This window comes from Anser brachyrhynchus, assembly GCF_964034855.1.
Source record: "Anser brachyrhynchus genome assembly, chromosome: 12".
Classification (NCBI taxonomy): Eukaryota; Metazoa; Chordata; class Aves; order Anseriformes; family Anatidae; genus Anser; species Anser brachyrhynchus.
This window is the reverse complement of record NC_137707.1, coordinates 21,259,845-21,285,166: the sequence shown is the minus strand read 5'-3', so window position 1 is coordinate 21,285,166 and position 25,322 is coordinate 21,259,845. Positions and strand designations below refer to the sequence as shown.

The window sequence follows — 25,322 nt, the reverse complement described above, 5'->3', positions numbered from 1 at the left end:
GAAAGCTCTTTGCCAGTTCTATTACCTGGCTTGCTTGGACAGTAGAGTTGCGACTCCTCAAAAATAATCGAAGTTGGACTTAATTATAAATTATTAATTAATGCTGTCAGGACACGTTATTAATTACGACTCTCTCTTCTTCATTCTGAACAGCTGTTGGGAATTGCTAAGTTCACTGTTTTTTTTGGTGTGAGAGTACACCCCAGGAAAAGCTCTCCATCCCCAGTGAGCGTTGCCGCTCACCTCCCGTTCCTTTCACACTGGGGGTTGTTTGTAAGCAGCTAGGCTCAACTTGGCCTTGATTGGAACGGGTAGAAGTTGAGAGGCGATTAAGTGTCCTCGCAGTTAGTTAACATTTTGGGGGGGCGGGGGTGGGACTTTTACGTTCTGTTTTAGCAAGGCTGTAGGGCGGTAGAGAGGTCAAAGGGGCTGACCAAGCCATGGTGAGTGGGAGGCGAGGGGTGCTTGGGCCCTCCTGCCAGGCTCCTGCCAAACTTGGCACATTAGCATAGGGGAAAGAGCTGTTTTATTATTTGTTTGGAATGACTCAAATTCATTTACTTTTGATATTTCCATCATTAAATTGAGCCCTCTGTTTCAGTTTCTTATGTGTTCTTTGCGGAATGCATGTTGCATAAAATAGGCAATTTTTAATGAACAATTTAATGTAAATGGGTTCTGAATTTAAATTAATATTAATGAAGCTTTGAGTGAATTTATTTTGCATATGTAACGGCTTGTAACTCTTTCACCCATACACTCTTGTCTTTACGTACTAACACACTGGTTAGGTGAATTGGCTAGTTTTCCATGTTTTGTGATTAAAAAACTTTAATGGATTTTACATGGATATTTGTGCTAGTGCAGCTTGATGCAGGTTAGCATCTCTATTTAAAAGTACCTGCCTTTATATTCAGATTTCTGTAGTCCCCATTTTAAACGTGTTACCCTACTATACATTTTTTTCTACTTCGGTTTCTCCTTTAAGCTCAGAGAAAAATTTATTCCAACAACAGTCACTACAGTCAAGATGTTTTCTTTCTTTGGCTTACCTCTAATGCATTATGTATTTAGGAATGATGGGATGTTCTATAATTAATTCTGTTAGATGTAATTGCTATAATCACTTTGATGCTACACATAATAAAAGTAATATGGTAAGCATATGAAAAAATGTAAACACCTTATTGTAACACTTCATGTAAAAATCTTTTAAAAATCTTGTTTAGAGCGGAACCTCTGCTTCCGTATTTTGTCAGAGGTAACATTTTCTTTAAAGTGCATCGCTTAGTAAATGAATGAATTTGAGATATTGAAAAGAGTCCGACTGGCAGATTGTCTTATACGTGTGTGTTTCTGACTCTGTACTCTGTTAAAGATGTAGTTCATTAAGAAACCAATCTTCAGCGTTGCTACAAGTGACATGTAAATATCACCGTATATCTCGTGAAATAAGAGATGAATTTGTGCATTGTATTAAAATCCACTACGTAGTAAATAACGTGAAAGTGGAGTTGTACAACTGAAAGCTTCTTCATGGTGCAAAATTACAGGAAATATAAAATGTATGAAGGGTAGCATGTAACTAGAGAGGGAGTTTTTCAGGCGTAGTCCCAAGTGGGGAAAAAGACCGTAGAAGGTGATTCTCCCCCCCACCCCCTTTTTTTTTCCTAGCAAGTAACTTTGAGTTATTGTTTGCAAACACAATTTTTGATGGGGAGGAAATGAAAAAAATCTGTGCAATGGGTTAAGCTGTGTAGCTGATATCCCTGATTCTGAAACAAAAAATGCTAATGTGGCCATAGTTCTTAATTAGTTGCACACCATACTTAATGCCGCAAAGGTCACTTGGTTTTATGATCCAGCTTCGTCTATGAATTTGTATGTTTCCCCCCAAATTTATGTTACTCTTCTATATTTTCTAAGCAATTGAGTGTGCAAATCATGGTTAAAATGCAAACTGGAAAGAAAATGAGAACAATCTGTTTAGTGTGGACAAAGGAGAGATTTTTTTTTTCCTTTTTTTTTTTTTTTTTGCTAGTGTTATTTTCAAATAATGCATAGTCCTAGCATGGAGAGCAGAAGTATTACATTTAACTTCTGTAAGCTGAACAAACAAACCCCAACCAACCTCTCTGTGGACTGTTCTAGGGAAGAACAGAACAGGGTGCTGTTTTTGAGTATCTCTGGAACTGGGCTCGGTGCCTGAAGTCCTTTTCCTGCTAGGTCAAGCCTGTTGCTGGAGGGCCAGATCTCAGCAGGGGCCTCCTGGAGGCTTGGCGAGGCTGTTCAAGACTGGCAGCCATCAGTCATCCATCTGTGACACAGAGTCTGTTTTTGATGGCAGGGATGATAAAAGGCCTGGGAACTGTATAGGCCCTTGTAATCAGGGCCAGTGCTGACATCCTTCTCAACTTTGACAGCTTCTTCCTTTTCTCTCTTCACCGCCAAGACTGTCTCAACTGTTTTTTTTTTTTTTTTCTCTCTCTTGTTTCATGTACTTGATCAGTCTCAGATGCTGGGAATTATTTTTTTCTGAAGGGAGGGGGAGTGTTTCTTTTGGTTTGTGGGTTGGGCAGGTGTGAGAGGAAGTCTGTTTTTTTTTTTTTTTTTGTACTGTAGGCCTGTTGCTAATTAATGTTCCTCCATAAGATTCTGTCGGAGTTGAGTAATGTTTTTGATCTTTATGCCTGATAACTGCATACTTAATGAGATTTCAAAGCTGTGAGTGCAGCTCCCTACAATTATTGACAGATGCCTTTTCTTTGCCATTGGGTTCAGCTTCATAAATCCTCCTGCAGTAATGAGGTTCAGAAGTGCCACCCTGCCAGTGAGCTAATGAAAGAGGGGGGGAGGGAGGGAACAGCTCATGCCTGCCTGACACATTTTTTTCCTTTAAAATTTACTATGCAGATGTCAAGCTGTGGGACGATTACTTCAAACATGCTAATTTTTATCTTGCTTTTGTGTCAAGCCTGCATGCCATGCCCCCCCCCCCCCAATAATAAATAAAAATAGAAACCTCAACCTATTTAAATTTTTTCAGGGATCATAACTATTGGAGACTTTGATATACGTGTGTTCTTTTCCCGTTTCCAGTCAATGGAGCAGTTTTTTGAAATCCGAAGGGCAAAGAGAGGATTAAAAAAAAAGGGGGGGGGGGGGAGAGGGGGGGGAACAAAAGCAAAAAAGCCCAAACCCCAAGCTCCATCGGCCGCCCGCTGGCCTGCCCTAGCCATGCACTCGAAGCAGCGCAGATTTCATTTTAGAGTTCTGAAACTAAATCCTGGCGGAGAATAGCCACACCATGCCAAACAGTCGATTTCCTTTTCAGCAGAGCCATCCATCACGGACCCACCCTCCCCTCCCGACAGAATGACATGTGTCATTTATCACGCAGGCCCCGCCAGGCAGTGCGGGCGGCAGTGTGGGGGCAACACGGGGCTGTGGGGGCCGGGGGCTGCCGGAGTGACCACGGAGATGGTGTTCCCCCGTCTTAGTGCTGCGTTGCGCCGCTTGGCCCCCCGAGGAGCTTTCCCTCCTGTATTCCCTCTCTCTCTCTCTCTTTTTTTTTTTTTTATTTTTATTTTTTTTAAGTTTGGCAGTTGGGAAAAACTGGCTGATACGTATCATTCAAGCAGCACCAGCTTGCTGGGGGTTGTGTAAATGAATCTGGGAGCTCTTGGTTTCACATGATTCAAACGTGCATTATTGAAGATGGATGTTCCTTAAAAAAAGATTGATGATGGATATCAGGCTTATAGTGCCATTTATCATTTTGAATATTATTTAGACTTGCCGTGTAAAGCTGTAACTTGAGAGTTGGATGAGCTGGGACAGAATGGAGGCCTCGAAGTGCATGCTTTGATTGATGGCTTTGCTTTCTCATTGTTTGTTACCAGATACGAGCCAGTCATTACAGGAGTGCCTTACAATTGTTTTAGGGGCTGGATTTCTGTGTGTGCATGTGCGTGTGTTTGTATAACAGAGAGACAGACAGGCAGAGACAGAGTTAAGTTTTTAGCGAGAGCATTTCAATAATTCTAAAGAATGTAGACAAAGCTATGGCCCGTGCAAGGATACCGGCAGTCTTTGCATGAATACAGCTACATGCTGTATATAACACTAAAACATAAGCTGGAGTGCGGCTGTTCCAGCATAGCATTGTCAGACATCATCAGCTCCAGCATAAAAATATGCTGTAAAAATGTGCTTGTGAACAGATTAACACAATCCAGCTTCCTTTTGCTAATAGGCTGTGTTTTGGTCCCATAATAGCAAAGAAAACAAAGTTCTGGAAGATAATCATTTCAGCGTTTACATTTTTCTTTTCTATCCACCCTCTTCACCCAAGGCTGCAGATCTTTGGATCTTGGTGTTTAGTGCCAGGTGTGCAGAAGGCTCCTGGAGGTGGATAGCCTGTCCACACAAACAGCCAGGTCAAGCGCTTCCCTTTTTGAAGCGCCTCTGCTGGAGCCAGGACACCCCCACCTGCTGGAAGAATTAAGGAAGCAGCTTTATACTGGCAATTAGGTCTTAACCTGAAAGTGCAGGCAGCGGTTATCCTGAGATGGACACTCCAGCAACAGAGCGGCGTCAACCACAGGTAGTGCCAGAACTCGGAGCGGTGAGGTATTCATGCACAAATGTCCCCAGACAAGAATCACGTGCAGCCCCCTTAAACTTGTTCCGAGTTGACAAACTATTGCATGTTTCTTGCCTGGCATGTTGTACAAAAATCAAATAAACGGGAGTAGGAGGTAAAATTAGGCTAGAGTAGCTTTTTGTTGAATCAGTCTTCAACTTGCACAGGTAGATGGCATTTTTGAAACGATGCTTGTCACGTGAACTTTTTCTTTGATTGCGAGATGCCTGCCTACCAAGAGGGAATTACAGCAACGTTTAATAAACAGCACACTGTATTTAGGTTGTAACATGTTTCACAGAGCCATCAGTGACTTTATACAAGTTTTATAGAAATGAATTTTTCAGAAGTCTGGCGTTTATTATTCCTTCTACAAACTCAGTTCAGCTTGCTTTTGGTACACTGTGCCAGTTGCCGAAAGGAAGATGAATTCAAGTTTATGCACTTCATTCAAGTCCAGCATCATGAGAAAGCCCTGTAAAAACATAATATTTTCTATAAAGCCTTCAATGGTAGAAGGTAAAACTTTGATTTCCTACCACTGCACTTGTGTAACACAGTAGGTAATTGAAGTACAAGTGCCAATTTGCTGGAACAATTGTAAACACACCTTGATACAAATGGCATTGTTGCATTCTCACTGATTAGAAAACTTTGCTATTAATAGACACAAAGTCCATTTCAGGTGTAATTGGTAAGGAGCTGAGTGCACTCATGGGAAGAAACCTTGTTTTGTTTTTTGTTCGCTTTTATTCTTATCCCTTTTTTCAGTTTTATAGCCAGAGACATGATTTATTGCAGCCATCCATCTTTGGGGCTCATCCATCACATCCTGGTTGCTAGGCAATCATGGCAGCAGCTGTTTGCTTTGAATCAGACAGAAAAGTTGTCAATCATCAAAGGCAGGTGAATAGCATTAGAAACACGCTATTGTCAGACGGAATAATTAATCAAAGAGAGAAAAGATAATTAAAAAGATATGACCCTTGCAAGTACTTGCTCTGGGTTGCCTGGAAAAAAGAAAAACTGCCTGGTCTTTTCTAGACACTTAAGCAGCTGAGGGCTGATAAAATATGCACTCTGCAGTGCATAGTTTTTAATTAATTGAAAAAGGTTCAACATTCAAAGACGATGCTGGAGAAAAGTCTGATTATGAGCAGAAGTAATATTTATTGTTTGTCTGAAAGGCTTGACATGGAGTTCTAACTTTCTGTCACAAATCTCCTGCATGCTTGCACTAAGCCTCTTTCAGCATTGCTATCTCGCTGGCAGTTACTGGAGTGTGTGCTTAGTCCGTCCAAGGAAGGGTCCTATGCCTTTCAGCCAGCCTTTTCATTCTGGGCCACCTTTTCAGGGTATTGTCTCATTTGCCATCCTATGCAGCAGCTATTGGAGTTGCACAAGCTCTGCCATCAGGAAAGCAGGCAAAGCTCGGCAAACCTGCACTATTGCTCTTCGTTCGGTATGGGAAAGATGTTGAGGCAGTAATGATCTCATTTCCAATCAGTGCGTGGAGTAGCAGGCTCTGTGAGCTGGTTCCTCAACCCAATTTTTCAGCAATCCTATTATTTTTAGCTGGAATGATCAAAAGGACGCTGTGAAGCCTAATTTCCAACTCCTCGGAGTTGGGATTACCTGGCAGTAGTTTCAGCATAGCATGCCCCAGCACAGGCTACGTAGGAATGTGCTTCTGGTGGATTGATCGCTGACCTGGTGCCGGCAAGACAGCTGGATAGAGCTCACACTGCCACTGTCCACAGGGGTACTGGTCGGAACGCTATAGTAGACGAAAAGCTGGATGTCTGAAGCCGTAACACTACATGCCGTCATTATGAGAACGGAGTTTCATATTTTTGGTTGTTGGGCGAAGTTCTTACGTAGACCAAGAAAAAATACTTTGGCATCTGTGCATGTTCAGAAGCTAAGATGTCTGTGGACGTACTGATCATACTAGAACATAAGTATCATGATTGCATTAATTGAGTTTTTGTTTAGAGTATTTTGTAAACTGTAAAACAGAGGTGAAACAGTGAAACACTTTCCTTCTTTTTTATTGTTTCATTTTTGACTTCATACTTGTTTTACCCTGATTTACAGGAGTGGACAAGGAAACTTCAAGTTTGTGAAGCCAGGAGAACAAAAATACTATTTTCAGTGTTAAAACCAAATAGTGGTGTTGATCATCAGTACGATTTGCAATATATGCTGTGAATTATTGGGAATTAAAAACAGCTGAATGAAAATCTCGTGCACCATTATTGCACATCCCATCCCTTTCACACTGGATAATTCCTTGGATTATTCTTTGCTTAATTCCGTGCAGCAGTGTGTCAAAAGCAGCTCCTCTGCTAATTGTGTGTAGCCTACATCACATTTTCTTCTCTCACACCCTATTTCACTTGTAATCTTTCCAGTATTTACTTAGAGAAGGAGAGAACACAGCTAAGGAGACAGGGTACCATCTGAGAGCTGGGTGTGACACATTTGCTGCGTAGAGCTATATGGTTTCAGCGCTGGTAGGAGGAAGCTAAGGCTGAAGTTAACTTGGATGATTGGAGAAATCTGTAGCTTCAATTAACATTTCATATTAGTGAAGTCTCTGAGTAAACGTTCACCAAAGTTTGTGTGAGAAATACTAAAATCTCTCTGGAAGCACAGCACTATGTATTAGCATTATATATTATTATTATTATTATTGTATTAGCAATATTATTATAATATATATTATATATATTCCTACATATGCTAATATATATATATTAGGAATATTATATACTATATATTTTATATATATATATATATATATAAGGAATATCCTACATACGTTGTGTGAACAAAATCAGCATGACACATGGCTAATGGCACAGCACTTCTATGTAAAGTTAGGATGTTGTCCAGAGTTGTAGGCAAGTAAATTTTTAATTGGGGTAACTTATTTTTTTCTTCCATAAGTAGCAATAATTCAGTATGACATATTATTGGCATTTTCTGTCACAGGTGTGTAGGCCCTCTGCCTGTACAGGGCAAACAGGCAGATGTTTGTGTGTGGGCATGCCGAGCCTTCTCCAGTGTGTTGTTGCATATTATATAAATGAGGGATAGTCCTGCCTGCATGTAAGGTAACATACTAAGGACTACAGAACTCTTTTCTTCTTTGCTGTGAAACTGATTCTTCTCCTTTTGCATATCTCAACACCTTTGTTGCCTTTTCTAGTATTTGCTGTGTTTCAGATCTGCTGATCACAGTTTTATTTACTGGTAGGGGAACTGTGGCAGTAGTTCCCTCTTGGAGGGATATATAATGCTAATATCAATTGTGTTGGATAAAAGACATAGGGAGAGATGTCTGCGTGTTGTAATATTACAGCTATTGTTTAGTCCGACAGTGGTTTTCTAGCAAAATATAGACAAAAGTTTCTCATGACACTGTTTCCCTCTGCTCATCAAATTCAGGTGATTTTTTCCTAGTATGTACTTTTCCATGTATGTTCTCAAGAGGAAATGGAATAGCTATTCCCCATTCTCAATATTTATTGATTTGCAGGTGAAAGAGGTTGGACTCTATGAAAGGATTTTTCTGTCCTAGCCCCTTCTTCATCCTTCCCCAAATGCAGGTTTCTTTTGCATTTCTATAAAAGAAACTGCTTGGGAAGTTGAAATACCTTGGTACTGAGTGTGCCAAAGCTAAATTGCTTTTTTGTTCATATGAAGTGAAAAATGGACAGAGTCTGTCAAACATTAGAACTATAACAGATAGTAAACTGTTCTGCTTTAACTGGTGGAAGAATGTGCAAAGGGAGTTTAAAATAAACAGTCAAACAATAATCACGCATTTGCCAGTGTTTAGCTCACCGTGTTAAGCAGAATGCAGTATCTCAATAGGAACCACTGAGTTGCATGATATTTGTATACTGAGGAAAAATATGCTGAGGAAATACAGATAACATGGTTGGCTGAGCTGTGTCCTATGCTCAGCTGCACCGAATACATGTATAATGCGTCCCCCTTCTCCAGTACACACATATGGATATACCAGCCTCTTCCAGTAGAGCTCTCTGGCTCTACTTGTCACTGCTACCTGTCTTACTGTAAGAGGTCCAGAGTACTTCTCACTGTCTTTAGAGAGTATTATGTCCTTAAGGGATTGAGAATATGTGTTTACTTCTGAAGATTTTTGATATGAGATACTTTTTATTCCACATTTTTAAGGTTAGTTGCCCTTTTTATTCCTTTCAGTGTAGCTTGCTTGCTGTTCCATCTTTTATATGCACAGTGACTTTAGGGTTTTGGTCCTACAAGCCTGTGCAGTGATATAGAAATATTTCTTATCTCCAGTTTTCAGTTTGTCAGCGGCATACGAAAAGTCTTCTGCAAGCTAAGCCTGAAGCCTGGAAGATGTCCTGGTGTTCTCTAAGCGAACATCCTTTAGTGTCTGAGCCACATTGCAGTGAAATGTATGAAATACATTTGTATGTACTTATATGATGTAAAGTATGAAAAGTATCTTGTTTTGTTTAGCATGTTCTCTAGGATACCTCTCCAGGAATGATGGGTAAAAGATAATGGTCTTACCGTCATAGGTGCAAGATGACTAACTCATGTCACTTGATAATCCAGGAGTGGAGCCAGATGGCCTTGAAAGTACAGAATAATCAGATGCAAGTCATCAGGCAGTGTGCTACTTTTGCTCTAATGTCTGGGGTAATTGGGTAGAAAGGAGCTGGAGTTCAGGAGAAGGCAGAGGGAAGGGCTAATGCCATCGAGAAGAAAATAGACTGATAGGTGGACATCTAAGCTACTGTAGGGTCTCCAAAATAGAAATATCTCGTTCATTTGTATGCTGTGGTGTTGTTTTAGATTAAGACATGCTTTGCCTTGTATTTATCCCAAAATTCACCTTGCAATTTCTGTATTAATTAGTTAGATAATTTGGGCATAATAGTACAATTCTGGTAACTGCCATAACTTAATGAGTAAAATGGAGAGATGTAAGCTAGGTGGATTAACTGGGTCTGACTTGTTGCAAATTTTATTGGAGGAATATTTGAAAATTAGAAGGTAGAACTTGAAACAGCAAAGACAGTGTGAGAGTGTTTTTTATATGTGGAAATATATCATTTACCCCGGATACCTTGTCTTCCTTTGTTTTTGCTCTGGGCCTGCAATAAAATGCTTCCTATCTATATTAGTTAGCAAATACTCTGATGTAATGTATGAGAATAGTGGTGCATTATTTCCTTATGCTTATATGTTTTCTGTATAAAATAGTCTACCAGTAGAGAAATCGTGCTATGTGATTTAGTTTCATTTTGAGATGGTTAGCTGAATAAGCAGTTGGTCAAGCAAGCAGTAAGCTAATGAAGGAAAAAGAAATAAAATTTTACAGCACATTCTTGTTGTAGGAGCGTGCAACACAAAATTGTGTGACTCAAATGCTCAATCTGGTCTTCATGATTAAGCAATAAACAAATTACAAAACAAAGTTATCGTCCTTTTGAAACTCGTGCTCAGTCGTTGTGAAAAAGCTAAGTATTTAACATTTCTCAAAGGAAAGCGTCTTTTGTTAGTTGACATTCACTGGTAGTAGTTTTTAGTTAACAAAACTATTTGTTTGCATTAGGGTAAAATTAAGAACTTTTTTTTGTAGGCACTAGAGAAATTTTGTAAAGTTAATTTCCAAAATGTTGATAAAAGGAAACAAAATACTTAAAATTCATGATAAAATAACTAGTATGCTTTGTAGCAAGAATTGAAAGAATATGTGTGGATTGTGCTATCAGCTTCATGCAAAACAGAGTTCAGTTATGTTGCTGAAGTGGGTTGCTGTAGAAGGGTCTTTGTTGCGTGTTTGTATCATGCCTGACACAATGGAGTTGTAATCTGTGAGACAGCTTTCCCAGAAGCGGTAGTACAAATTTGTCATAATATCGGCTCTCTGGCATCTCCCACACTTTGCTGCTTATATCCAGCAGAGATGTCCCCTATGCATTTTTTGGAGGGGGGTTGAAGACTGTAAGTAGGTAATGATTGAGGTCTGTCAGATCACTGATGAGCTCCATACTTTCCAGGCAAGACATCCCCCAAAACTTTAAAATGGCAATCTCTTATCCTAAAGAATTTGCCTTGTTACAATTGGGATCTTGGATAGAATTGATGTGGGACACAACCCACTGAGAAAGGAGGTGTTACGGTCTTCCTGGAGCCTGCAGCAGTTGTTGCCTGGCCTGTAAGGCGCTGAGAGCCAGGCTCAGTCGGTCTCTTACAGCACACTGAGGTGGCTTTGTGCTCCCCTGGCCCTACAATGCCCTCGGCCGGCCGGGCTGGTGCGTGGCCCTCCTGCTGCATGTACCTCGGCAGGGGAAAAGCTTCCTGCTGGCTCTCACAGGCCTCAGTGTGGTAGGCCATGCCCAGCATGCTAAGAACTTGCTTAGCTGAACCAAACTCCTGTTGCAACTTAGGTACAACAGCTTTATGTCAGCTGTTATGAGTAGGTCAAGCAGGCTAGGAGTAGTGAAAGTGAATTTAAATGGTATAGGCTGGAGAGGTCTGAGCTCCCTTCCTGGGCCTGCTTCTATCCCAAGGGAGTGTGGAGCCTGGAAGGAGCTGCAAGTGGGCCGTCCGTCCCTGAGCCTGTCCTAGCTGACCAGCCGTGCCCTTCCTGGCAGGCCTTTGTGGACAGCCAGGAGCTTCCAGGGCAGTGTTGCCACGTGCCCTTGCACCTCCTGGATGTCAGCCTGGGTGGCAGAGTTCCCTGTGGGTTATTTTACTTCCAGCTATTCAGAGTTGTTGGTTGCCTGAAGCCAATGGAGTGGCCTGTACTGCTAGGGACTGTCCTTAGGAGTAAGCTGCGGCCTGACACTTCCACTCTTCGCTCCTGTTGAGACCCAGTCCAAAACCTGTTGAATTCAAACACGATTCTATTACTGACTGTGACTGCAGAGGGCTGTCACCGATACCTGTGGTATCAGAGTACAGAATAGAGCTTGCCCTGCGTTACCCAGTAACGTCATGCTACGCTTCTGCTTGTTGTTGGTGTAATGTAGATACATACAGACTCTAGTAGACCCTTCTTGGTTGGATTTTTCAAAAAGCATCTTTTCAAGTAATACACTTTTTTTTTTTTCTTTCATGTTTAAGTGCTTAAGAACCTTTAAGGATTTGGGAGTAGGTGCTAAACGGTTGTTTTTCTTAAGAGGGATGTTATCCTGATGACTTAAACTGGAATGAACGTTTTGTTTGATAGTATTCAGTCAGGTGGAATATTCTGTTCTGTTTCAGAATAATTAGAATAATTATTAGAAATAATTAATTATGCCAAGAAAGTTTTATTATTATTAATAATAGTTTTAAATTATAAATAGAAAATATTATCACAGTCAAGGGTCTGTATTGATAGGTAACAGCATTGTGTATATTTGACCATTAATTCTATTCTAAAAACGGACTGTTTATCCTTACAATTTCAGTACAAAATTACATCTTGTTATGGATAATGTCATGTCTCCCTAAAAATGTGATCTTGATTTTCATCCCATGATGATACTTTATTCAGTAAATCAAAATCTTCCTCAACAGTTAGCAACCAACTTACTTAATGGTTATTTCTGAAATGTTGATACAAGGAATTTAGCAGTTAACAGTGTTTATACATTCCAGAAGCATTAACAGGTTAGGTTATACTGGAATCCAGTAAATATCCGTGAAACGTGCGGGAGAACTGTACGCTATGCTGTATCTCAGCAATCGGCTGCCAGACATCTCATGAAATACCAAGTGTAATAATAAAGTTTATAATGATTATATTGTAAGGAGGCACACATTGTCTATTATCACTGAAAACTGAAGGAGCGAGGCCTATCGCCCAGTGTTTAGACTGTAGTGCTAGAACACTACAGATGTTCTTATCTTCTGGAGATAGTTTTGTACTGAATCAGTGATTTTAAACATTCTTATGTATGAAAAAATGCTCTTTGCCTACGGAGTATTTCTGAAGGAAAATAAAAAATATAGTTTTTATATATGTCAAGGTTGTTTTCCATTTCTGTAAATTAAGTTTGCAAAAGATCCCTAGTAAATTTGTAATTTTTGCAGTAGCTTTTTCCCTTTGCTTGGTGGTGGTCCTGCATAGCTATTTAAAAAGGACATTCTATTAAAATCAGTAAAACATCGGAATTTACTAGGTACAATCTGCATGCTTATAGGCAGTTATGTGCTGGCTGCATTGTACCTGATATATTTCGCAGCTGCAGGATGAGTAACACAAAAGCAAGCTAGGACTCTGAAAACTACTAGTATTTTTTCAGCCACTGTGTGAATAGATGACATTGTCTCAAAATGCATCTTGATCAGAATTTTTTTTTACTTCTGTTCATTATAACAAAACACGGCAAACAAAGACAAAACATCAATTACAGCTGCAGTCTTGAAGTTTGAAGTTGCATTATAGCCATACCACGCTGTATTATTATTATTACTATTATTCTTTGGTGCTTGTATGTATGTAAATTACATTAAAATGTAAGATCAAGGCAGACATGCTATATCAGTGACAAAGGCAGAAGAATGATGTACAAGCTATTAAGAGCTATGAAAAACAAAACAAAACAAAAAAAGATGCTAATTTGACAGTGAACCAAAACCCACCAATTGTAGAACACGAGAATATTTTACACAAATACTTCCTTAAAGCTCTGTTGTGGCTGTAGCCTCCAATGGCACCTCAAGTCCGTCAGCAGCACTGTTAAAAAAATTCCCTTACGAGGATGCAGTTTTAGATTGGTACCTAAACCTCTGATATTTGCTGTATTATCTTGTTTAGCCTGAAGGCAGGCATGTCTAGATATATTATATATATATGTGTGTGTGTTCAAACTGTTTATGCTAACAAATTTTCACAAATTCATTCTTTGAATTTCAGGTTCTCCTATTTTCTAGGGCATGCTTAGCAAATATAATTTTGTAAGACCTGTCTTTAGTGAGAAGCATCTGGTAAATGCTGGTATTTGGAAGTTTATATAGTTCTATGTACCTTAAGTAGTAATATATTTATTGCATGTCTATAATGGATCCAAAATTTGAAAACATAAGCTGAATTAAAGTGTCAAAACTAGAAGGGGTACATGGTTCGAGAGAGCCTGACTTTTATACACGTGTATAAAAGTGAGAGATTAGATTCCTTAGGTATTTTCATAAATCTGGCATAAGTCCGTTTACTGTACTAATGATTTGCCAACATATATTTTATGAAGTGTATGAGCACAGTGGCACTCAGTGAGATACACGGTTCCCTACCAGCAGTCTTTAAAACTTTTTGCTTTCTTTCATGTTTGTTCCCAGGAAAATACACTTGAGGTCTTTCCTACACATGAACAAATCCAGAACACTCAATTTTTAGGAGAGTGTAGCTAGATGTTAGTGGGTCTGTTAATTGCCAGCCAAAGGAGGTTGGGGTCGTAGATAATACTGGTATAATGTTTTGCTTTCTTTTTCCTGAGATAGAATAAAACTACTTAAGGAAGTAAAATGTTAGTGTTACCTGTGTTTTTAGTTATCCCACCGTTTTGAAGGAGTCTGGAAGAGGGAATTTTCATCTGTATCTATGCACAGGTATCAGAACATTGCTACCATGTCATGGTTATGTTGCTAGAGGTAGCATGGGTCAGTCTTGGGCTGATGTGCTTGTGAAAGTGGCAGCTATGCAGCTTGCCCCTGGAAGCAAGGCTTAAAATACTGAGCTTGTGAGTTTTTGTACTAAGTGGTGTGATTTTGAACTTTCCTATTTTTACATCTTCTTGGTAATGTGAGTGATTGTGGATTTAAGAAAAAGTAATTTATGATTCTGTGATAATGCTGTGAGTTAGGAATTCCTGAATTTTCTTGGAATTCCCAGGGAAGTCACAGATTTTTATATAACTATGTTTTCAAGCTATAAAATGGTTGGGGGGGGGGATATCTTACAAGAGAATTCAGAGAATTAATGCTTACATACACAGTTTTGTAATTAAACAGTGATGTGTAGGTGATTCTTTTGAGGTAGAGTTTATAATTAAATATTTTGTTTTGCTGTATATTCTTACCCTTTGCAATGGTTTAGCAATATCTGGTCTATGATAAGTCCTTCAATAGAAGATGAAGGCAGTTTAAGGAAAATGAACTTGTCTTTTTAACTTGTGGAAGGAAGGGGTCTCCTTTTTAAGTTTTACAATTCAAGAACTAAAGTGGAGGTTAAACAGCTGCAAAGAAAAAAAGAATACTTTTACTGGTCAAATGATTCTACACTGAAAAGGAAAGAAAGCAAACAAAAAATCCTCATCAAGTTCTCTGTGAAACAGACAAAAAGGAAAAAGTCTAAAGAAGGCCAAAATGGCTAATGTTACAGTTGTCACAATTACTCATATCCTATGCTAAAGATTGAGGAAGCTAGGTAAAAATGAGCCAAAACGGGTTTTGGATCTTGTGGATAAGGCTTCTGTTCATGTCAATATTTGCATCTGAGTCTCAGTTCAAAACCTGGCCTTACTCTTTACAAAAAGCTACATTTGTCTCTAGTTCTGAAATCAAAGATGAACAGATTCTGCATACTGTATGTAAATTGAACTGTTTTTTTTTTTTCAGATATTTGCACAGAATCACAAGTCTTATTTTAATTCATTGAAATTTTCTTCAGTTAATTATGGCATATTGTTAAGCCTAATTTTAGACAATTTCAGGAAAATACATTTACTGAAACACTTTAAAATTTTACTTCTTAGGTCATTCACTTATGTATTTTTGCAGATAAATAGTATGGCCCTTATCTATCACTTAACTACATCAAGACTACTCATGTGATTGCTGAACAGGGTTTACTCTTCTGAAAACAGTGCTTCCCGGACAATATACAAACAAACATATTCTATACTTTATACATGCGTGTAACAGGAAGCATAATTCCTATGAGGTGGTAGAACGATCTCTCTCCTTATGCAGATGTATAATAATATATCCTCATGTATATACATGAGTGCAATATTTTTCAACAGAATCTTTATAATGTACCTGTGTAATTTATTAAAATGGGAACCTCCTAATTTGCTATTGTCCTGGGAGTAATCTTCATACAGCAGCTTGTAAAGAGCTTCAGATACTTGCCATTTCAGTAATTGCTCATCTGCATCACGGGCAAGTTTTTCACTTCTTCCCGTAAATACCGATTTCCCCCCACCCTCAGTTATGCCACTTAAAGCCCAAGTCAGTTGAGAAGCAGTCAACAAGAAGTACTCGGAACTTTTTTAGACTCATAAGTAGCTCTGATATTAACTAGCCTTATCATTTGTGTGTAAAAAGACATATTAAGTAATTTTGTAGCATATATTACTTATAGCATTTTTTTCTTCTTTTAAATCTTATCACAGTTCTGTGCATAAGTAAAGTATTTGACAATAGTCCAATTAAAATAGCTAAAAAAAAATTCCTAAAATGAGTTGTAGAAAACTGTGTGGTGTCTATAAAACATATGATAATGTGGCTTAGAACAGAAGTTTTATCGTATTTAGTTGAGATGATACTAATACCCATGTGTGGCTTTGAGTATACACACAAGTGCTCACTCTGTATGTTTTCAGTTTCAGTTTTTAACATTTGTTTCACTTACATCTTCTATTCTGATTATTTACTGTAAAGCAGTCTTTGTTTCATTGATTTCTGTCTGTCTACCAAAGAGTAAAGTTAGCTCCTCTAACACACACATCTGTCAGTACTGTACCAGGAGTCAATCCCACAAGAGAAAAATTGAAGAAATGAAAACAAATAACTTATAAAATAAAGTGACAATAATGTGCAGTAGCATAAAGATTGCTTTGGGCTGCTTTTGAAAAAGACAGCTAATGACTTGCCCTGTTGTATGGGAACGGTGCAGATTCATGTCTCCACATTTAATGCGTAAGTATAAAGAATGCAGTGCAAACCAGAGGTCAGGGATGGGGAGAGCACAGGGCAGGTTTTTAATTGTATTTTTGCCTCTGCTTTGACTTTGGACAAGTCACATTACAGGCAAAATTCTGCATGTTCACATTTTGTCGCTTCTTGTAAATAAGGTTATCGCTGGCATTGGTGTACTGTGACTGAGATTGTCAGAATCAGGCCCAGAAGTATTACTGTGTTTTTTATTGTATTTCACATGGCTCCAGATGTTAACTGACTGACATTTGTGAATCTTTTAAATTCCTCAGGAAAAGGAATAGAACAATGCAACTTTAGAACATTTATTAAAAATGTACGCTTTTGTTTAAAAGCATTAGTTTCTTTTTCAAACAAATGATCTATGCAGTAGAATTTCAATAACAAGCACATATATAAAGATGTATTTACACAAACAACTGGTAGTGTGCACGTTTAACATTTATGAATACTGGCCTAATATGGCTGGAGTATTCAAGTCTCTTAAGATTGTAATTGAAGTAACATGATATAAATGTAAACTGTAGCTTAGAGCACACAGAGCATACAAGACAGTTTGACACCTTCATTTCAGCAGTAAGAAATTACCATTGTCTCTTGTTCCTTGCTTCTAGCTTATATGACCAAGCCAAAAAGTAATTACACAATTAGGGTTGACATACTGGTTCCTGTAATATTTCTTCTCTTAGTTTTTTGGTGGCTTATTTCTACTTCAGATTTTCCAGTCCTTTGTAATTCATACCAAGATGTCCGTTTTCATTGCAACAAATTTACTCATGAAGATTGCAAGTCTTGCATAATTTAATGATGAAAAGGCAGCATTTCATTTTCTCCAAATGTAGTTATTTGTAGATTAAAGATAAACATTTGTGGAGCTACTATGGTTTTTGTAAGAACTTTGTCACCAACTTGAACATTGAATTGTTATGTACAGCCACTGAAAAGTATTTCTGTGTAAATAATGTAAATATACATTTTAAAAAGAAGGATGTGCAGCAATGTGCCACTGATTATCTGAAAGGGAGCCACTCTGCACAGAGCAGGTAATGTTTAGCTTCCTTTGTTCTGAATGTGTAGAACAGGAGTTATTAAAGTCTTCCAGCTCCTGCTGGCACTTGATGGTGAGCACAGGGCAGCGGCTGTGGGGCCAGGGGGTGGAAGTGTCCGCCAGCCCTCTGGGTGGCTGCAGGTAGGCAGCAGGTCAGGTGGAAAGCGACTGCGCTGCTCGTCTTGTCCTCAGCTCAACTTGGCTCCCCATTTCTGTTCCTTATTTCTGGGATGTGTAATGCAGGTTCAGATTCCTGTAATTTTGTAGCTGAAGATTTGCCCTCTCCAGGAATATTACAGAACAGTTGTTGTGCTTCAGTTCTCGCCTGGTTATGTAGATATGCTTGGGTCTTTGCTGGGATTATGTAAAAGGTGTACTACAAGGTATTGTTAATTTGTTCGATGGGGCTTTTTGGTTCTGATTTTTTTTTTAAACAACAACAAAAATCCTCTGTGATTTTTGAACATTCCTACAAGTGTATCTCAAGCCTTAGAAAAGACTGACAATGCGACAGGGATGCTCTGTGTGTTTCAGCTGCAGGGTTGGACGTCTACTGCAGAACCGGGTGCCCTTCACTTCTGTAGCTGAGCTGGCTGTTCAACTTTCTTGTTGTGAGGGTTCGTTGTGTTTGATCTGGACACAGGAGCTTCATCTCATCTTGGATCCTGGTCTGTCATTATATAAAATACATTGGAGGGCTGGGAAGGAAGTATACTGAGTTTGCTGGTGACACGCCAAGTAGAGGGGGGTTGCCAAGTATTAATCATTTGTATAAAGCTGCATCCACTGTTCAGCCAAATGAATCTGTTCTGCCTTGGTTTCTCACAGTGACAGTATCAAGATATCAGTAGTTTTTGTAATAAAGTTGTCCTATTACATGGTCTTTTAATTCTGCTATCTCCTCTAGAGTCTGGTGCCCCTAGGAAGGGAATTCTCTCCTCCTAGAATTGCCCTCTGTGAGCTTCCCAGTTGGAGGGTAGACTACACCTACAGGTGTAAAATAGACTTTTTGCTCTTTAAAATTAATTCTTCCCCTCCCTCCCCTGCTCTCTGATATGTCACTAAGTTGCAGTATCTTTTCTGCAGATCAAGGCCTTCGACTTTCAGCAGTACTGCGTTACAGTGAGCATTTCTACAGAAAAAGACAGAAGGGGAGGGATGCTTCTTGTAACAGGCTACTGCTGTTTCAGCCAGTTATTTTTTTAACTATGAAATGAGAGTACATGTAGAGGCTATTAAACCATTAATTACAGTATGTACTTCTTTCTCTACACACAGACAAAACACAGTTAAGAGGTACCAGAGAGAAATATTTTAAATTTAAAATTAAGTGCAGGATGTGAGATTTTAAGCAGGAGCCATGCACAAAGTTGTATTTTTTTTTTTCTGATGGAGTTTATACCAGCATTTTCCTTAATTATTCTTGATGTTTTGCCCATTACACTATTAGCTTCTGCAGAGGACAAAGATAAGTTGCCAGTATCTACAAGAGCAAAGTGTGAAAGCATTTAATTATTGATATCTTAGTAGCCAAGGTTCCAAAATGACGTTGTCAAAATCCATAATGATCAGACAGAAAATGTATCAGCCTGTCATTGAAAAATAGGGATCAAGCCATGCAGTACCTGAGCATGCACGATCCCAAGAAATTGAAGTACCTGTTTCCTGTATTTCCAGTGCCTAACTGCTTTAACCAGCATATTCCTCTGTGAAAATTCTTCTTATTAATGTTCTCCTCGTTTTTCATTTTAATTTTAGCCTTTTCTTGATTGTTAATCTAATACATACGTTTCACTAAATGAACTCATGCTTTTTCACTGGTTAGATCACTAAATCAGTTAAACGGCCAAGAACAGTCTAACATTATAATACTAGTGAACTCCATGTTCTTCATCTCTTCAAAACACAGGTTTCATTAACAGAATAGAATTGGTAGCCGATTAGTACATATTTTCTCTGTATTTTGTATTAAGGATTTTTTTTTTCTCTGTCCTGCTGAAAACCGTGGGATGCATCCATGGTCCTTGCAAAAATCACTGCCATGCACAGACCTGTGTTTGCAGCTGCTGGGAGCAGGAGCCGGTGGCTGTTGTCCCAGCCCACAGAGGCTGAGGGTACCAGCAGTCAGGCCACTATGAGCATCCGTCCCTGCCACATGCCCGGTGCCCTGCCTCCCTGCCTGGCCACCAGCAGAGGCTGGAAAGTGTGCAGGAGGGAGGAGGGCATTTCACATGGTTTTTGCCAGCATTGTCACCCACCTGAGTTTACGGCACGTGTCACGTCAGATCACGCCCAGGAAAAGGGCTACCTTACCGTTGACTCCTTTCACGAGCAGATGCAGTTTCACAAAGCTAAAGATCTTCAACTGTGCCATGTGTTTCCAAAATGGGTTTTGCAAGGTTTTCGTTGGGTGGTTGAAAAGTTGCCCTACTGCTTCTCTGTCCTCTCCTCTGTAGCATGATTGTCTACCTGCTGATACACCACAATAGCTAAGACCGCAGGGAGTAAGCAAGATTGTAAACAAATAAATCAGAAAAGTTACCTGAATATATATTGAAATAATTGAAAGTTACTTTAGTATATATTTAGTCTATGGCCAATTAAAAAAAAAAAAAATCCGTCACTGAAGTATCTTTACCATTAATATATTTAATTAAAAGATACTTCTGTGTTCCATTTTTCACTCTCTTACAGGTGCCAGAGCTTTCGTGTTTATTAATAGCATTAGATCAAATAATGCAGATGTTTGATTTCAGACACTGGGATATGTTGCAGGTTAATCTTTCTAGAAGGATACACTAATACTATTTTGGCTTCCTTTGTTTCAGGAAGTGTTTTGTGAACTACTTTTAAAATAGGGATAGTATTGTAAGAAAAAAATATTTTTTCAGAATTGCTTCTGTTTCGAATGCTTCTCTAATTCTGTTTCCAACAGGGGATCTTAGTGTGTAAGATACCACTACAAAATTCTTATATTATAGGATATGTATTTCATAGAGACAAAGCTATTTAGGATTATTTTCTTCGGTATACTAGAGGCTTTACTTTCTTTTTTCAGTGATTATGTCTCACAGCTTAAATAGATTAAATGTGGGTATTTAATTTGTACCGCAGTGCTCTGTCTGAACTTGCTATTGTTACAGGTACAAAGGGATGCTTACAAAATGGTCAGTGCTGCAATACTCTTGTACAGCTACTGCAAGGCAAATACTGTTAAGGGTGTCTCTGCACAGCATGGAGTGCAGTAGGTGACTGGAAATAATATTTTCAGCTTTTGGCAAATAATGTTCAAGAATTACGATTTAATTATTCTTTTTCAAAGAACAGGTAATTGATGATGTCTGTGTAATGTTTAGGGACATCTCATCAGCGTTTTTTTAACCATTCCTGTGAGAGAAATACTCTCATAAAATTATGATTTCTTTGCTTTTTCTAACACTAAAATGTCAGAATCAGCTCATTTATCTGGGATCGTTCTTTGCATACCCCCAGAGCTTTACATTCTTCCTGATCTGCTAAATGAGTAATACGACATATTTTTCACCAAAAGCAAATACAGCCCTTGTTTAATAAACTTCATCCCTTTTCCTACCTCTCCACTTTTCTTTGAACCTGTAGTGTCTGAAAGATATGAAATTGATGCCATATGAGTAATGCTATGTGCGAATGTAATGGACTACACATAGAAATTAACAGCAGTTATTTTACATTATTTCTTATGTTTCCTTTGATGTCATGTGTCAAGATGGAGTGGAGGGTATTAGGACAATTATTTGTGTTTGAACTTGGAGTTGTTCTTTATTTTTATGGCAGCAGTGACTGGGGGCCCTGTGTGGAGCGAGGGTCTCATGGTATGAAATGCACTTGAGGAGCATGTGAGGGTGCAGGCCTTGCCCTGTGAAGAGCTTGCAGGATAACTTAGTCAACATTATTTTAACCTCTCAAAATATTACTTCTTTTTCTTCCTTACTAAAAATAAAAATGAGAAACAGTTTATATAACGTCACATTTGAGGCGAGGGGCAGTATTTTGATGGTGCCCAAAGCATGCTACGGGGTTTCCTTGCCATACCAAGGGGCTTATTACCTGGCTGTGAATCTTGGCTGAAGCTTGGAAGAAAACAGTTTGAAAATCCTGTGCTGGCTGCTGTTGTTTTTAGCCAATTCTAAAGGATTTTGGTACTCAAATTTCATTTTAATTTCACTTAGAATTAGGCACTTCTAGCTGCCTTTGAAAATCCCAATGTCAAAGGAAAAAGGCAAACTTGCAAAAACTATACAAATAAAGGTGAGGTTTACTAGTTTCAGACAAATGATTATGTTCACGTTTATAAAAAGACCTTGATTTTCATGAACCATTGTGTTCCAGTGCTTGCCGCGGGCATTGTGAGAGTAAAGCATGCGGGGCAGTTTTGAACAGGACGGCCTGGCTTGTGTGAGGATGTTGGCACGGGGCCATGGCCGGAGCTGGGGCCTGGCTGTGGAGAGCGGGCCTGGCCCGTGTCCTCCGTGTCACAGGAAGCCTTGACAAGGTGCTGCCTCGAGTTGGTGAGGACCCGCATTTCCAACGCTGAGTGTGAGGGGATCCGCATGTTTTTTGGCGAGAGAAGGCCACATGTAGCAGTTGCAGGTTATGCGTACAGTGTATTGCTTTTTTTCTTTTTTTTTTTTCTAGGTCCTTTCAATATGTCAACAATAACTGCACTTGTGTAGCTTATTGCTGCAGATGCTCACAGAGAAGTTCTTAAGTGTGAATTAATTAATTATAACATCATGATACGAAAGCCAGATTCTACATTAGTATGCATGCCATTAAAACCAGTGGAGCTGCTTTTAAACCCACAGGGAACTTGACCCAAAGGTGTATAATGGTGCTTCTTGGTTACTGCAATCATTACAGTCCTAGAGAAGGAGAAGGTGATGGGGATGAAATGTGTTGGCTGAAGTCAGAGGAAATCAGATCTTGGAATAAACTCGAGAATCTGGACTCCAAGTTTTTTACTGCTGTCTCACAAGCCTGTATCTGTGGTAGGGTTTTCTTAGATTTCTGACTGTAGTAACGTAAAACTATTTTATTTTTTTAATTCAATTTTTGTATAATTCATGAAGCATACTCTTTAAGCTTTCTGTGGAGGACACAGCAAATACCACAGCTAAACTCTTATCTCTTTTCTTTGTTTAAAGTTTCTTTTAGTTATTTTCATAGGTTTGAAAGTTTCTATTCTTAGTTGTAATACCATTGGAAAAGACTTTTTTCTTGCCCAGTAGCTTATATTTTAGGGGAAATAAAAGGGACTCAACAAATTTTCAACCTCTTGGTAATAAAATGGAACTATGTGTTTTTGTGCTTATACTTAGGGAAAAAAAAAAGGAAAGAAAAAAACAACTATATATTGAAAATGATTTTGCCTTCATTCATTTGTAAGAATCACCACGTAATTACCTTGGTATAGAGAGAAACTTCTGGGGTAAACTTTACCACTTTGGTAAAGTACAGTGGTGGCTTTAATCGAGAAAACTTTGCTAAATAGCTCTGTATTTAAGTTAACTTTCAGTGAACCCAAAAGTAACTTGAGTATTTGGCAGCAGGGAAAAAGCAGTTGCCTGTTATTTTGGAACGTGCTTGTTGCTCCCAGTGATGGTCAGGACTTGTAGAAAAAAGGCTAAAAAATGAGGCTAGAAGGCAGGACCTCTCAGCATCCAAAAAGCAGACTTTTTCAATATCAAATAAGGAAAAACTGCTTTTCCAGGGAAGAACCTTAAGGTGAATTGTAGCTAGGTTTCAAATGGAAAATTGTGCATTCCCCTGGTGTCCTCACAATTTTATTGCAGAATCCAGAGTGATGTCTAATTTGAAGTAAGTTGTCCATTTTTTTTCCATGATTTCTCAGGAACATTTTTTCCTTTGACTTAAGCCTTGTATTTTCAAGCAGACCAATTTTGCTGTTCATACAATTTGCGGAGAGGGAGCAAAGGAGGGACTAAAAATAGAGCTTATAATGGAACCTGGGTATGTTCTTAACCGTGGTGAGACACTTATCTGTCCATTATGTTGTTGACTAATGTTAACTTGTGTGCTGCCTTTGTAATGTATTACATTAAAGCAAATGAAGCTATTGTGTGATGTATCAAGATACAGTCACGTAGGTTGCCTGGCTATTTGCTCTTGTTAGTATTGTATGTGATGGACTTTAATAGCTGTGGAGGGCTCCTGGAGTTACTTAGATCAACAGTACACGTTTTTTTGTCTTATCCTGGAGTTGGCTTGCATGTTGGACTTGCATCAGCTCTGCTGGAAGTTGCACGAGTGTGTTAGAGTGAGTGAGTGTGTGTGTGTCTGTGTGTGTGTGTGTTACAGATCTGTAGAGAGCTTCCACAAATGCTCGGCTGGCTCCAGGCAGGGTCTGCAGGCAGTGGGGGTATCAGTGCTCTGCTGTCTTAAAACCCCTTCCACTTGTATTCAAATCAAGTAAAGCCCTGTGGCTCTTACTGCGTTAACATAAAGCAGCAATAATACCTTGGATGATGTCTTTAAATTGTGCTTGAATGTACTTTTACAAAATTCAAGCTGTAGGAAGTCAAGGAGGTGTGTTTAGACCAGATCTCTTATTTTTGGCTCTCATTTCTAAAATGTTTCTAAAATTTCTCAAACTCTTGGCTCTCATTTTGAAAATGTCATTGTATTTTACAAACAAGGTTATTACACGTGTTATGTTAAGGTATATATTTAATCTGCATAGCTGTGGTTCACACAAGGAGTCTCCTGGTTTGCAGCATGCACATCAGATACCTCCCTCTTCCTCTCTTGTTGATCCAGGGGCATTCTGAAGGGCCGGTACCAGCTCTGTCATGGTGGGTCGTGAGTCATGGTTGGACCCAGAAGTAAGTTGGAAATTCAGAGATTGGGCCTTTAACTCTCGTGGCACTCTGTCCATGCATGCTTAGTGCCTCCCTGTCCCTGCGTGTGAATTCAGCCATCGCACACTTTAATATACGCTGTTTTGGTAATCCGAAAGTGGTGCATTTTTTAGTTTGCGTTTTTGTTTGTTTGTAAGTTTGCTCTGGTGCTTCAATGGTGAATAAATATTTGACTTCCTTTTTTTTTTTTTTTTTTTCCTCCTGAAAACAGTTCTTTTTAGAAGATTGAAAAATAAATTTCTTTAATATTTGTGGGCACATTTCTGTCGCTTTCTCAGCGGTGTTTCTTTAGTGACAGCACGACTGGTTACTTTTAGAAATCTTACGAAAACCAAGTAGTCCTCAACCTGTTGCCAAGCATTGTTCTTCAGTACGTTTTACAAGAGGTACTTTTCTTGTTGTTTTCATGTTAATAACATATTACTTCTGCAGACATGATACCACTTATTTTCTGCCTTAAGAAAAGCATTTGTTCATGAGGAAAATACATCTATTTTTAGATCAAATGTTCAGTACAAACAAAACACAAATTGTAAAGAGCATGTATGGACACATTCATATGTGTTCAGCTACATGGTTGGCAATGTGGAGGTGTAGCTTTGTGCGTGAGGGCTACAGATACTCTGCAAGGAAGGGCTCGGGGTCTGGCTGCACTTTCATGTTTGAGTTGTGCTTTCAGGATTATGCATTTGTCAGGCTAGTGCTGGTCAGGTTAGAGGCTTTCCTTCGCTATGGGCTCTTGTTAACAGAGGTTTTTACAGAGTTTTTTTTTTTT

At 39.0% G+C, this 25,322-nt stretch overlaps 1 protein-coding gene across 5 annotated transcripts in view; it reads left to right on the top strand.

The window, feature by feature from the left end:
- TSHZ3 (teashirt zinc finger homeobox 3) overlaps positions 1–25,322 on the top strand; it is a 67,575-nt gene that overhangs the window by 8,728 nt on the left and 33,525 nt on the right. Inside the window, exon 1 of one of the 5 annotated variants that reach the window (XM_080552279.1) lies at positions 18,311–24,511. The exons of 3 other annotated variants lie outside the window; for them this stretch is intronic. In XM_080552279.1, the coding sequence (XP_080408405.1) occupies positions 24,496–24,511 (16 nt within the window). In that variant the 5' untranslated portion in view covers positions 18,311–24,495. One more of the 5 variants, XM_080552280.1, reaches the window with a different exon arrangement.